The sequence below is a fragment of the Macaca nemestrina genome, chromosome 15, assembly GCF_043159975.1.
Source record: "Macaca nemestrina isolate mMacNem1 chromosome 15, mMacNem.hap1, whole genome shotgun sequence".
NCBI classification, from domain to species: domain Eukaryota; kingdom Metazoa; phylum Chordata; class Mammalia; order Primates; family Cercopithecidae; genus Macaca; species Macaca nemestrina.
In genome coordinates this window covers 48,140,630-48,156,892 of record NC_092139.1, presented here as the reverse complement: position 1 = coordinate 48,156,892, position 16,263 = coordinate 48,140,630, and the positions used below count along the sequence as shown (strand labels likewise).

Below are 16,263 nucleotides of genomic sequence, written 5' to 3'. Positions count from 1 at the left end.
CTGTTACTTTACAAATATCACTGAGAGGATTAAAAAGATTTGTCATAGAATCAGAAGGTCAAAAATCAGCTCAGAGAAGGCTAAAAATATTCCTTAAATTTAATTTTTAAATGCAGCTTTCCAAAAATCAGACGCATGTTTTAGAGCAATCTTGACATCTCCAGAAATGCATAAATAAATTTAAACCTGTCAATGACCTACTTTAATGAAAGAAATTACAACCATCTTAAATACTTGTAATTTATCTTTATGATGATGCTGAGTTGCTAATTTTATTATTCAAAAAATTATAAATGATGACAAATTGAGCAAAATCAACCATCTAGAGGAAGACATTAAAATAAAGACTTTAGCTAAATAGAAAACTGGCCTATTCCTGAATGTCTTACCATTGCTAGACATTCATAAATCTTCTCACAGAGGAGAGAGGAATCATAAGAAAATACAAGCCAAATCACTAGAGTCAGTTCTATACACACCAACAATACATACATATATTTAAAGAAAGCAGTTTGACAATATAGAGGTAACCACCATGGCAGGTATATTACACTGTTTTCCTCAACCTCCACTGTCCCCTTCCTCCTTAGTAAACGGAACAGTAATTTTTCCCAATGAGTGTATTGCTTCTTGGAATAAAAGACTACATGCTAGGAATGAATACTGTCCAGATTCAAAGATAATGTGGGATTCTGCTTAAAGAAAACTGACTCATGTTTGGGAGCTCACTTTTTTTCATGTTTTGCCTTTCCTACTTCTTCTGACCTGTACCCATATTTATGATGGCTAGAGCTCCAGGAGCCATCCTGTACCCTGAGGTCATCTTAGTATGAAAGCCATACACTAGGAAAGAACAGAAAAGTAAGAGCTGAGTCTCTGATGACACCACGGAATCACCATACAACCATTCCAGCCTGTATCTAGACTACCTTTACATGAGACAGAAATACATTTCTATCTCTTTTAAACTACTGTTACTTTGGACTTTAATGTTTTTTACTTTTTCTGTTATAGTGGCTAATAATTAGTCAAGTCAATTTTTTTAAATATTCAAAAGCAATAACTGAATCGTCTACCTAATTTGTTGTTTTAACTTGATGAATGTGTTTACATAGACTCAATTTTAACTTTCCTCTATGGTAGTAACAGTATTCGTGAGGTTTCTTAAAATACTAATAGATCTTGTAAGGAAATCAGCACTATGGACAATTTATCTTAATAATGTTTTCTTCACCTATTATAAGAGAGAGAAAGAAAAAATTACTGGGAATTCAACTCCTAAGGAAAAATTTCCCTTCTAATTCCCCCCAAATACAATAATGAGTACAATGAAACATCCTACAGATTCATATTTTCTAAAATAACTTAAGAAAGAAGAAAAGAAATAGACATTTATGAATCCTGCACTATTCCATGACTTAGTTACTTAGCAGATATTTTTGTTTAATTCTCACAATAAACATTTTAGATAGTTAATACTGTCCTCACACTTTAAAGATGAGGTAACTGAGGCTTGGAGATATTTACTAACGCTTTCATGGTCTCCACACAGTAAGTCCAATTTCAAATCCCATACTCTTTTCATGATACTCTGGCATAGAACATGCATTGACATGTGATAATATGAAGAGCATTTTCTAGTTCAAACACTTATCTATTTTTCTTATGTCCAAGATTCTGTTTTTAAAAAACCAATTATTCTTACAGAGAAACAAAGGATTTTAAATGTTTAATTTCCAAATAAAAATTACAATGAAACCTCCTGATGAAAGCCTAAGGCTCTGCACAATCTATCTATTTCAACTGTGTGTAAGAAAAAAGAAAGAGCAAGAGAGGAAGGGAGAAAAAGAGTGACAGGGAAAGAGAAAACAAACCTAGTTATGTCCATCTGGGCCTTATATGAAAAGGACTCTGTTCTAATTGTATACTTTTTTCTCTCCTACTATATTATATATACTGGGACTATGAAAGCTTTCATCTTCCTAACCTAGAAATAAAAATACAAATAGTTACAAGATTTTAGTATCAAAAAAATTCCCAGTACAGGAATCTCTGTCTCCCTCAGCTCACTTTGATCTCCTTCTCTTTATCCTCTAACTGAGCAGAAAGAAAAAGCAGAGTGTCAACAGTAATTTCTTTTTTATTTTTCAAAGTAAGTGGCTGATATATTAAGCTCTCAGGCTACAAAGTCATGAAAAGCAAAAGAAAGTCATTATAGTGGAAAAAGAAACCACAGCCTCTAAATGTACTATTGTTTAGAATTCATATTAAAAATAACTCTGTAATATGTAATACTCTGTAACTATGTACACACATGTCATACATGTGTGTTCATATAGCTTATAGCTGTTAAACCTTATGCCAAAAGTAGAAATGCAAAGTTTGACAAGAAGAAAAGAGTACTGTGTATATCTTGAAGTCAATTAAAATAACATTTAACCAAACCAAGGTATTCATATTATAAATTATTTTTGGAAGATTAACATTTTTGTGGTTGATGACTATAGCAAAATTTTCTTTGAAGTGTCACAGAAGTTACTAAACATCTTGTAGTTGGTATAGCAATAAAAATGTATTGTAAGTTAAGTGATGTTCAGGACTTACCACCTCCTCCTCCAAGAAGACTGGCATTTGCTGTTTAAAACAAAACATAACAAAAGACATTAAATAACATGTATAAGAAATATAGTATATCAGAGTAATTCAAGATAAATCTGATAGTGATCATATGTCTCATATACATACAGAAACATAAAATATTTACTTTCATTTAAAGACAGCTTATATTACTATTTTATGAGTTTGAAAATTAAAATATTTCACTATTTTTATCTTTTTCTCTTCAAATGGCTATTTTTGTAACATATTTCCTTCTAATGAAATTAAACACATATTGAGACTGTTTTATTCTCAGTTCTGTATCTAAATTAATCTTCTGAGCTCTTCATTTTATCAAGTAGAATAGAACAATATTATTTAACCAATTTTAATGATTTCAAAGGACAATGTAACAAAAAAGTATTATGTTAATTAAGTTAAACATAATGAAACAAAGCTATCACAAAACATTTTGCAGTAAGAAATAACTCTTAAATAGTAACAATTTATTACTTTTTTGATTACCTTTTTTATTTTGAGGAAAGAAATAAACGTTAAACAGTGCTGTGGTATTTCTTACCTATTTATTTATTAGCCCAGCACACACATTTATAGGCGCTAAATTAAGTATAAAATAATTCCATTTGGATTTCTTTCACAAGGTCAAATTTTTAGGAAGTTCCATTGCAGGTTTCTGCTGAAGTATTAAACAATCTTACGCCTAAATTTATCCAAATATAATAACCAGAAAACATAATTCAATATACACTACACTGAGCTTTATTCCATAGAGTTCTTAAGTATCACAGGAATTATTTCTTGCCACCAAAAAACAGCCCAGCAGTAATACAAGGAAAGTAGGTAGCAAGCAAACTCCCCTTCTTTGTGAAAACTGAGTTACCAAAAGACTTAAACAAAAATTATGAAAAAGGAGTAGAAAGTCTTATACTCGAATTTTAGCATGCTGCCCACAGACCACCCATTTCATAATTTAAGAGGTGCAAATATCATTGTTAATGATTCAATCAATAAATAATGGATCATTTGAAGAACAAATGCCCATATTCACAGTTCTATGAGGTTAGATATGTGATAGCTTAGTGATTATTGTTACACTGAAGAGAATATCATGAAAATGCATGGAGACCAAATGCTATTTTCAATATGTCAATATTAAGAGTGTCAAATTTAGTCTCATATAATCTTCCAAGTATAGGACTATCTAATTGTTGCTCTTGCTAATTGCCCTCAGTACTTTTGTCACAAACATGTCCCAAGTAGCAATGTCATTAATCAACCATAAACAAAACTCACTTCTGATGTCATAAAGTCATCTGCCACCCTATCACTCAGGTCTGCAAGTCCCTCTGACTTTACCACATGTAAGTGTGTGATATTTACACAGACAGTAGCCAGAATTTAAGGTCCTGCCCTGAATCCAGCTTTGTAGCTTTTGAAGTGGTAACTTATTGAAGAGGCATGAGGACAGACATCAAGAATTCTACTTGGTCTCATATCCGTTAGTGGAAAAGAGAAATTTCATGATCAACCAAACATTTTCTAAAATCTTAGCTACATGCATTTATAAAACCACATGAAATTTCACACTCCTGCTGATTTTTTATTTTCATATTTGACTGAGAATTACCTCCCTATCTATAGGTTTTCCAGTTCCCTGGGACTCCATCTGTTGTCCTCCAATTTTCACATATTCATTCATAAGGAAAAAGGTATTTTTAACAACCAACAACAATAATAAATAGGAGCTCTTCACTTAAATTACCATGCTCAGTAGCACAGTAAGACAATATAGTCTATTTTCATCCAATGTTTTGCTCAATAAAGGTGGAGGTTGCCTGTTTTGAGAGCACAGCCCAAGGCCCATCTGTTTAACCAGGCACTTGTCCAATAGATGTGGATGGATGGGTAGGTGTAGGAATTGGAATTCCAGTTCTGGCCAATCATCAAGTTAGTTTATGTCCAATGTGTGTTCATGTATTTTACATAAGCGTATCCAGTAACATTTTACCTTCACTGTAGAACTATTTTACAAAATTTTGACACTCTACATAGTACACAATCATTTTTAAGGTAATTCCATGTGTATTACTATCCATGTAATAGAATCTTAATTTAGGCTGCATAATCATATTCAAAAAAGTTCTGATAACTATAAATCCAATAAAGATTTTTCCAATGAATCCATCAAATTTGTCTATTTTATCTATTTCTATTCTCTAAAAAATAACAAAAAAGTTAACTTTATTAGCAAAAATGTCAAGGCACTTTTCTTCACCAAAAGTGACATAAAAATACACAAGTAAAGGTGAAACTTTATTGTTATTTGTAGTATTACTTTGCCTCCACAAAGCACTCCAATAACTGGTTATCCAACATTCATTGGTCAGGTAGATTCATGTTACTTCTTCCATTTTACAGAAGTGAAACGACTTTTGTGTGTCTAAAATTAATAATAATTTAGTTTCTACTTCATTATCTCCAATAAATTGAGATATATCCCAATTAGATGGAAGCTTCTCCAAGCCAAGGTCTGAGTTTAATGGTTTGGCCTGCATCTAATAAATTTTCAAGACACGTTTTATAATAGTGAGATAATTGGTAGGTTTAGTCAATTTCTTCATTAATACAAGAGGGATTTGTTTACTGAAGTGTGTGAAGAAAGCAAACTTTGACCCTTTTTCTTCCTATAAAATCAAAGATTACTTAAGAAACTCTAAAAGCTTATTTGGAAATGCTTAGTAGGAATGCATAAAATATATTTATATCCCTATCTAAATTTCTACCGAGAGGGAATTTTGGACATGCTTCCTATTAATCCTACTGTTTCACAGAGAAAGGAAAAGAAGAAAAGGAACAAAGAAAACTTGAAGTTCATGAACATGATGCCACTATTTTTAAAACAAGATTTAAAAATCTCTTCTCTGAGCATGCTTATGAAGCGAGACTATTTTAATTCATATTTCCCTGAAATAAAATGTCTCTTTTATTACCAGTGGAGGGAAGGAAAAAATCAAGTTACAGTAATTGTCTCAAAGATTGATTCAATGCAAAACTAAAATGAGCCATTACAAGATAATGAATCTGTGTATTGCACTTTTTTTTCTTCCCCCTAAAATAACTTCACGCAAGGAGATGGAGTTTTACTGTTTATAAAGTGAAAACAACATGAACACAAAATGGAGAAAAGGGTTATCTGAAGCTAATTTCGTAGTGTAAAATATAGAGAATTGATTTCCAATACCCTAAACAAATGGTTCCACTTTTAAAGTTTATGAGAATTTTTTATTTCATTTGAACCAAGTTTTAAATTTTTTAATTAAAAGTATCAAATTCCTATAGCTATAAATATTCACTATTAAAGTATTAAAACAAAAAAAAATGAATACAATATAAGAATCCCTTTCCTGGGACAATTAGCCTAAACGAAAAATGATCACGGCAGTTGTCAATACCACTTTAATTTGTTTTTCTCAAAATACAAATGAAAAATGCTGGAAGAGGTAACTCATGTCAACCATGAGCCAGGAGGCTGAGGCAGGAGAATCGCTTGAACCTGGGAGGCAGAGGTGGCAGTGAGCCAAGATCATGCCACTGCACTCCGGCCTGGGCAACAGAGCAAGACTCTGTCTCAAAAAAAAAAAAAAAAAAAAAGTATTTCAAATACCGTTTTTTCTTTTTGCCCAGTAATTTTTATTATCTCCACAGCAATTGTTTGTTTTTCCACTCCATTTCCACCCCACCCAAGACTATCTGCCAAACACACAAGAGTCTGGGAAACGAGTCTTTAAACATTGATTAAAACTATTTGTGCAGGGTTTTGTTTGCTTTTCATCATTATAAAGGAAATTATACTTGTTTTCATCCTAACAGAATCCTGACCACCTAGTTTAGTTTATTTATTCTGCTTTCTTATTACAATAGAGCACATGGGATATCAAAAGGACTGTTGGCAAAAACTTCCCCAGGAGCTCTATTTAAAACACCAATTTCATTCACAACATGTTATCCCCAAAGATACAAAAGCTGAAATACCACCTTTCAGAATGGCATACATTATATTCCCTAGAGTTTGAAGCTCTTTAAGTAGGAAGTGCTAAAAAATCTGATCAATTAAAATCCCAAGCACATGCATGATTCTAGAACCACTTTATATAGGAAGCAACCATCTCACCTGACAGCTGTGAAAATACAATCTATGCAGACAAATACAGCTATCAATTTGGCAACAGGCCTCTGTCTATGCTTTACTAGATTTATACCTCCCAAACAAAATCAACAGAATGCTGGAGATTTTGGGCAATGGTGTAATTTCCTGCTTTGAAGCTGACGAAGCAAGAAAATTAAGAATAGGCTTAACTGATTCACATGTAGAAAATAGGCAATAAATACATGATTAATACTTTACAGTTCATGCTACTATAGAATTTGAAGAAGACTGATTATTCCAGTATCTGTGTTGTTTGTACAAGCTGTCACTCACTATGAAGCCAAAAATAGAATACAATGACCCCTACTACTAATAAATAGGTGAAAAGGCATCAGAAATTGGAAGTCTTACTTGGGATGATTCACATATAAAACAAAACAGAATTACTGTCGTTAAAGTACAAGGGAGGAGCTACAGCTGGTCCTGGTTTGCCTTACTAGGTACTCAATGACTTCTATGAATATCGTAGCATGGGCAAAAAAAAAAAAAAAAAAAAAAAAAAACTGCCAAAAGCTAAACAAATAAACAAACAAACAAAAACCCCACTTATTTGGTCCAACCCGTTTATTTTACAAAAGTAGAAAGCTAAAGAGGATCAAAGATGTTGTTAACTCACTTGTCTAGGATCAGACCCAGAAGAACCAACCATAAAATAGTGTCAACTTAGATGTTTAATAATAACTCCCTCTTAACAAATTATAAATATATGTATGTGTCTCTGTGTGTGTATTGCAGCCCTCCTGCTCCCCAAAATTACATCCAAAGATGGTGATAGAAAACAACATGCATGGAGTCTACTGAATGTTACTTTACCCAAGATTGCCTAACTTAATTGTTAAAGGGTGAACTAAAGCATTAGCAGGCAATTCCTACAGTTCTATTATGCAATGCATCTAATGCAAAATGAGAGAAATCAGAATGTGCTACACACCAGTCATCCTTTATGACAGTATATTGTAGATCAATTGTAATTTTGATAATGATAATACTGGCTCAGTTACAAAAATGGGATTACTTGAGTAACGCAATCTGGGGCTTTCCCAAGAGTGAACGAGCATATCTAAATAGGGAAAATTTAGTTCAAATGTTTATTAGTTTTATGGTTATAATTATATGAGACACTTGAACAGTAATTTTAACTTGCCTTTGACAAGAAAGGTTTTAAATAAATACAAACCAATTTTCAATTTAAGAAATGAAAGATGTGCTTATTTGAGAGAATGTGATATGCTTTTAGCCTGATTAAAACATAAGCCTCAACATGTACCCATATATTCACACTTTTGGGGGAGCTGGCTGATTTGTTTCAATAAAACCAGAAAGCACCTTTAAAAAATATTATCTTACCTAGTTCCAGTATTTCATATTTCTTATAATATTATAGCATCCTCAATTCTCTAAAATAATGAAATAGAAAGTGAGATTTTTAAAAAGGTTTATTACAATTTTTATATTACACTTGTATTTAAACAAACAGGCCAAAAAATAGTTCTCAGTCTTAATAAAGATATACGAAGACTGAGATGCAAATGACCTCAAATGAAAAGGACCTGGGGCTAGTGGAAATGCATAGGATGATTCCCCTGAGAATTCTTATTACGCTGTAAAATCCATGAAGGCAGAGGCCATATTCGTTGGTATCAATGGTACAATGCATGATTCTTGGCACACAGTAGGTACTGAATAAATACTTGTTAAATATATAACAAAGGGAATGAATGGAAGATAAGAGAATGAGAGAGAAGGGAAGGGGAAAGGCATATTTCTGGGACAGGTGAGAGACCTCTGATAATGGATAATGACTTCTCTACCATTTTGCAGCCAAGTGAGGCTGTGCCAGGATGTAGCCAAGCAGATCTAGCTCCAACTCCAGACTCTATCATTGACCTTCAGAAAGTTCCTTAAACTCCAAATTAAACTCTTGGAGTTTCTGTGTCTTTTTTTTTCTTTCTTTCTTTCTTTTTTTTTTTTTTTTTTTTTGAGTTTCTGTTTCTTAAAGAGTAATCATTTTTAATCCTCTCAGCAAACCTGACATGTGCCTGGCTCCATGGCATACATTCATGTGACCATATTGGTCACAGTACAGGTGTGCTGAGAGGAGTAAAAGTGCTAACTTACATGAATGCATGTCATGGAGCCTGGCACATGCAAAGGGTCAGTAAATGTCAGCTTCCCATTCCATGACCTGATTTACAGTGTCATTTCTTGCAACCAAGCTAGGACTTAACAGAAAACCTCTACTGTTTCAGACCAAGTCCAAAGTCTGGCAATTTGTGGGTCTGGGGCCATGTTCATCTTTGGGAATAGTTTTCTGTCCCCAATCTGAGATGTTCACTGCTATGCCCTCAAGGGAGTTTAAGAAAGAACTTGGGACTTATGTACAGAAGAGGGTGAGAAACAATGCCATCTTCAGATTTTCTTTTTTAATTTTGTGTTTGGGCTTAGGTCAATTAAACAATAATTCTGTAAGCCGGTAAAGTAAATGGATGTGAATATTTTGCATACTATCTTTGTTTTTCTCTTCTGGGTTATTTTGATTATTTAGTTCAAAAAGAATATTGGGGCTGGGCACAGTGTCTCACACCTGTAATCCCAGCACTTTGGGAGGCCAAGGCGGGCAGATCACCTGAGGCCAGGAGTTCGAGACCAGCCTGGCCAACATGGTGAAACCCCATCTCTACTAAAAATACAAAAATTAGCCTTGTGTGGTGGCACACACCTGTAATCCCAGCTACTCGGGAGGCTGAGGCACAAGATTGTTTGAACCCAGGAGGTGGAGGTTGCAGTGAGCCGAGATCATGCCACTGCACTCCAGCCTGGGCAACAAGAATGAAACTCTGTCTCAAAAAAAAAAAAATGGCATTTTATGCCAGATAGCTCCTGTTTACTCCTCAAAACCCATTCTCTGTACTTGCCCCCCTTCTCTGCCCAAGGCCGCTGATCTAGATACTTGACATCAAAAGGCCCTCTCTTAACATCTGTCTCTCTAGTTGGGTTCAGTCAGGTGGGGAGCCCTGGCAGATGACAGGAGAGATTAGAATGCATTTAACATTCTCTTCCCTGGTTCACTTCCTGTAAGCTTATTGTGAATGGACTATGTCCCTTTAAAGAAGGTCACCGTTCTAATCAAGGTTCTTTACAACACGACTTTTTCTCTTTCTGGGTTCTGATATCCTCCCCCTCTCCTTGTCTCTTTGTGCCTTGGGTGGCAACAGCTGTGCTGTTGGTGGCCCCTGGTCCATGAAAATCTCCTCGAGGTTCTCCTACCCCACACCTGGCTCCAGCTCTTGAATTATTGTAATTTGACTGCATCATCTGTTTCCTGCTGGGACCTTGATTGAACAGATATGTTTTAAACAGACTGGTCACTGATGGTGGCTAGCCTAAATCTCATATTCCTTCAGAGGCTAACTCTCTTAGTGCAGATGGTTATAAGGATGGCCCCTGTTCTATGTTTCCATTTGAAGAATGATCAATATAGCAGACTGTTTACTTTGTTAATTAAAAAACATAAAACACATAAGTATAACAAATTATATTTAAAACATATAAAATATAAAATAATACATACTCATTTGAACATGTTAAAGAATCAAGTATATTAAACAAACTCAACTCCTCTTGTCTACCATTCCCTTCCACACTTTTCTCCATGTTCTTGTAAATATATGCAAATAGTTAAGGCTTCTGAGGTTATGACAAAAATAAAATTGCCATGCAACATAAATTTCTCGTTTATTAATAAATATATCATGGCTCTAACTAATGAAATAATATGTAACACACTATGAGATTCCAGAGTTTGAGTAACACTACTCCTATTACTGATGGGCACTTACATTGTTTCCAGTTTTGCTGTTAGAGATAATGTTCTAGTAAAAATCTGTGTGTTCGTGTGTGTGTCTGCATATGTGTGTGTGCATACATATACTGGAGTTTCTATAAAATAAGTTCTCTAAAAAGGGGCTCCTTGTATACTGTTGGTGGGAATGTAAATTGTACAACCACTAGGGAAAACAGTTTAGAGATTTCACAAAAAACTAAAAACAGAGGTACCATATGATCCAGCAATCCCACTCCTAAGTTATACCTAAAAGAAAGCAATCACACTCCGAGGTATACCCAAGAGAAAGGAAATCAGTATTTCAAAGAGATTTCTGCACTCTCATGTTTGTAGCAGCACTATTCACAATAGCCAAGATTTGGAAGCAACCTAAGCGTCCATCAACAGATGAATGGATAAAGAAAACATGGTACAGCTACACCATGAAGTACTATTCCATCAGAATAAGGAATGAGAATCTGTTATTTACAACAAGGATGGAACGGGAGATCATGATGTTAAGTGAAATAAGGCAGGCACAGAAAGACAAATTTTGCATGTTCTCACTTACTTGTGGGAGCTAAAAATTAAAATAATTGAACTCATGGAGATGGAGAAAAGAAGGGTGGTTATCAGAGGCTGGAAAGGGTATTCAAGGGATAGAGAGGAAGTGGGGATAGTTAATGGGTAAAAACAATAGTTAGAATGAGTAAGAGATAGTATTTGATAGCACAACAGGGTGACTATAGTAAATAATAATTTCGTTGTACATATAAAAATAACTAAAAGTATAATTAGATTGCTTGTAACACAAAGGCTAAATGTTTGAGGCAATGGATACCCCATTTACCCTGATGGGATTATTACACATTGCATGCCTGTATCAAATAACATACTTCATATATATACACATACATACACACACACACCTACTATGTACCCACAAAAATTCAAAATTAAAAAAAAGTTCTCCAAAGTATTACGGGTAAAAGGACATACGTACTTTTTAAATTTAAGAGTTTAATAACATTATTTTAAAATGTATATTAAAATATGTTTATTAAAATAAGTCAAAATTAGCTGAAATGTAACATGCCTAAGTATAGCTTGGAGAACACCTAAATCATCAGGATTATCTTATGTTTGCAAATAATTAATATGAATCAAATGTTTTGGTATGTTAAATGAGATTTCAGTTCAATGGGGTGCTTCTGATGTAAATATAAACTACATCAATGAAACATTTTCATCTATACTTGAAAAGATATTTAGTTTCAATTTCTGACAGATTTCAAATATATAAATTTTTTACTAGTCTTCTTTTAATGTAAAAATAGTAAAACTGTCTCAACTAATGGTAAGTCTCTTTAACCACTTTCTTTTCATGTTTATTAGATACAAAGCATGACAGGTCTTGAACTTAAATGCAAATGAAAAACTTGGCTAGAAAATATTACAGTAAGAAATTTTCCACTACTTTCTAATTAAATTTCTTGAAAATTTAAAGTATACTTTAGAAGCTTAAGGTTTAAAAACTTTAGAAGATAGGCCAGGCACGGTGGCTCATGCCTGTAATCCCAGCACTTTGGGAAGCCAAGGCAAGTGGATCACCTGAGGTCGGGAGTTCGAGACCAGCCTGACCTACATGGAAAAGCCCCATCTCTACTAAAAATACAAAATAAGCCAGGCGTGGTGGCATATGCCTGTAATCCCAGCTACTAGGGAGGCTGAGGCAAGAGAATCGCTTGAACCTGGGAGGTGGAGGTTGCGGTGAGCTGAGATCGCCCCATTGCACTCCAGCCTGGGTGACAGGAGCAAAACTTCGTATTAAAAAAAAAAAAAAAAAAAAAAAACTTGACAGGATATTAACTTACTAGAAAGATATGGAAAATGTATCAAAAACCCCACAAAGATATGTAGGAATACTTCAGCTCAGTAAGAATTTCAAAGCTAAATATCATGTTCCCATGATAGTTCTAAGCTGTCTGCTTCCATTCATCTAAAACCAACCATTGAGACACTTCATGTACGTCAAACATTGTACTAGGCACCCACTGCTTTTGTACAAGTGTAATGGAAGGCTAAAGAGAAATGGAACGCAACGGCTAAAAGTAATCACCAGATAATTACTCAAATTTACATTTACACCCTGAATCCTAACTAAAAAATAAAACAGCTTACATTTATCATTTTTGTTAGATGCCAGGCATATTACTAGCTAATTCAGTCCCCCAAAGAAGCTAATGAAGTAGGTACCATTTTCTATTTCCACTTCATATGTTAAAAAAATTGAGACACAGACAGGTTAAGTAACATATCCAAGATCAAAGGTTGGCACCAGTATTTGAAGCCATGTAATGTTACTAGAAATTTCACACTCTTAAGCACCTCCCACAAGAGAAGCCAAGTTCCATACCCTCCAACCCACAAAAAAACGTCAGAGTAAGGAATAAAGTAGGAATTATATAATCCCTGTTTCTGTATTTCTCTTTTTTAAACTACTGTAGCATATGAAGACTTTCTCTAGTGGTGCCAATTCTACTTACAATAAATTAATGAAAATTCAATGGAACATATGTTTCCATTTCTTCTTTTTCCAATCTAGAAACATCATTTTAAAGCAATATTCTTCTTCCAGTTTGTTAAAGTCTTGTTACACATCTAAAGTATGCTGGTTCATGCAGAAGCTGACCTAGCTCTGCATTCACCCTAATGCAATGCTTGGATCATCAAGAAGTTTGAACTAACTTCTTGCACAAATCTAACTCATGAGGTGGCCAGCTTATAAAAATCATAAAATGAGCTCTTGTATGATTCATTTCCATTAGAAAGTTATGCTCTGAATCACCAAGCCAGTGGACAAGCTGACACATACTTTAGTAAGCTTATCAAGGTAGAAAATATGCCCAAAATAACAACCAAATATTGGAATATACAAATAGATCCTGAAGACAATTTTCTAAGCATCTATTATTTAACAGACAATGTTTAAGAGTTGATCTTTATGATATCTTAATCCTCCAAATAATCTTGCAAATTGGGAATTTTACTTTTCCTATAACAAATGAGGAAAGTGAGGCTAAGTTACTTGCCCAAGGTCATGGGCTGGTAAGTAACTATTCAATCCAATGCTTGAGTCCTTTCACCCAACACCAAACAATGTTCTTTTCAGTATGCCAGACTATATCTTAAGGAATTATTTTATTTCTCCCAAATTATTTCAAAATAGATGGATATTCAATGCCCACAAAAAGCAATGTATTCAGTTAACACCAACATTAAAGGCAGTATTACTGGTTTTTTAACCAAAGTTACCAAAAAAATAGCATTTACGTACATCATACAACTTAAAATTGTAAAAATTTAAATACTTTCTATGCCTTTCCCATATTATTTACTAACATTATTATAATCAGCAATTTTGATCTCACAAAATCTGTAATTATCTAAAGGAGAATACTCCTTTGAATATTACATTTAATATCCTGATAACAATAGCCAAATTTTGACATTTAAAAAGACAAAAATTCTCAGTATGACTTTAGGTAATATGAACAATTAAACATACATTGCTATTAAACAGGGCATATATTTCTTAATTATCAATGCTTAAAGACTTGAGCTAAATTTAGATTTTTGAAAACAATAATAAATAGTACATTAAAGTTTGGCTCTCACCAAATAAATGTAAACTGGCTAACCTAAGATTTTATATGCTTACAGTAAAATACACAAAATGAAAGTAAAATGTATGTTTTCATTCGTCATAAGTTTTCTATCATTTAGCACTCCTCATCCTTGAATTTAGGACAATCAAATACAGAATCTTTATCATAACCTGAAATAGCAAATGAAAAACCATAATTTTTCTTTCCTAAATAAGTCTAATAATTTAGTTTCAAATTGTAGTTGGCTTCTATTAATACATAGTAAAATGTTAGTTACATTGTTCAAGGATGAAATAAATACATTGTTATATTTACATCAGTTGTAAGTATAAAATAGTCATCTCCTTTAAGACATGGAAAAATATAACTTTATCAATATCAAGTTTAATTATTTACCATATAAGACACACTTTTTTTCTGTACACAGGAGACAAATTATAATTTGCATCCTGTGGACATCAAAAAATACCAATTACTTTTGTTATTACAGTTCCATCAGGCCAGCTGTGGATTCTGTAATAGAGATTAGTTTTAGTCTGTTGCATAGAAAAGCACTGATATTAATCTCAAACAGAAGTATTATCATTGGTGAGAAGCTGATTACTGACTACAGAGGCTTTTAAAAATTATTATCATTTAACAAATCTCTCAGGATAACTAAATAATACTTACTAAAACTAGTTGTAATTCTAACGTCACTCTAAGACTTCTAAAGACCAGAAATGAAATAGATGCAGCAACAGGTAACAAAAGAATTTGCATATGGTATTCCACATGCAACAGATGTGGTGTCCACCCAAAAAAAGTATGTAATATTAATCTTTAGTTTCATCAATAGTTATATAATTTTGGGCAAGTTACCGAAACCTCTATGCCAATCATAAAGAATACAAATTATAATTTAATTATTTAACAACCATTTTTTAAGTAGTCACTATTTGTGGCTGTTCTAGAACAATTGCTGGAAATAAACAGGTAAGTAAAATAGTCACATTAAATTATATAACTATAGGCCAGGTGTGGTGGCATAATCCCAGCACTTTTGGAGGCTGAGGCAGGAGGATTGCTTGAGCCCAGGAGTTTCAAGCTGTGCAACATAGACAGACTCTGTCTCTGCAATAAATAAATAAATAAATTGCTGGGCATGGTGGCATGCACTTATTAGTCCTAGCTACTCAGGAGGCTGAGACAAGAATATTGCTTGAGCCCAGGAGTTTGAGGTTACAGTGAGCTATGATTGCGTCACTGAACTCCATCCTGGGTGATAAAGCAATATCTTGTCTCTTAAAAAAAAAAAAAAGATATAACTATAGTAAATAAATCTATAAAGCATACATTGTTATTTTTATTATACAAAAATCTAATATTTAAACATCAGAATCATGATGTTGGAGATTTTTTTTTTTAATTTTTTTACTAGTTGATGAGAGATTACAATATTCTATTTTGCAAAATTTTGCCCTCTCAGATGAAGCTGAAGTCTGGTGAAGATAGCATAATTTGTTTTTTCTGATTCCTCCTCCCACCCACTCCTGCTAAATACAACTGTAAACCCTGGAGATAATGTGAGAGGCAACCAAAGGAGAACTCTTAAAGGTGCAAGAAGGAGGGTAAACTGATTAGAGAATCCAGGACTGGAGGAACAGCATAGTTGCAGGGCACCTTACAACATCCCACCAAAAGGAAGGTGACCCAGGCGCCAGCATTCCCTGACATCCAATGTAGCAACAGAAAGCAGCCCAGGTAGGCTCAGCTCTCCCTGGGACTGAACAGGAGCCCCACTGAAGATAAGCTGACGAACCAGCAGGAAAAATATTCTCCTTCTCAACAGGGCCTGAGACTCCCCTCTCCTACCAGAAGACACAGGACAGCACCAGCACGGGGGGATCAGGCTGCCAGGAGGATCTACGGGCCTGATTTTCCTCTCCCACACCAAGGGCCATTGA

The 16,263-nt window shown here is 34.0% G+C and overlaps 1 protein-coding gene across 18 annotated transcripts in view; it reads right to left on the bottom strand.

Annotated features, from left to right (window-relative positions):
* The window catches only part of LOC105481485 (mono-ADP ribosylhydrolase 2), a 2,105,812-nt gene that overhangs the window by 1,569,095 nt on the left and 520,454 nt on the right, over window positions 1-16,263 (bottom strand). For all 18 annotated transcript variants that reach the window (XM_071080856.1, XM_071080850.1, XM_071080851.1 and 15 more), the window contains one exon: window positions 2,605-2,634. In XM_071080856.1, the coding sequence (XP_070936957.1) occupies window positions 2,605-2,634 (30 nt within the window). The remainder of the gene's footprint in view (window positions 1-2,604; window positions 2,635-16,263) is intronic.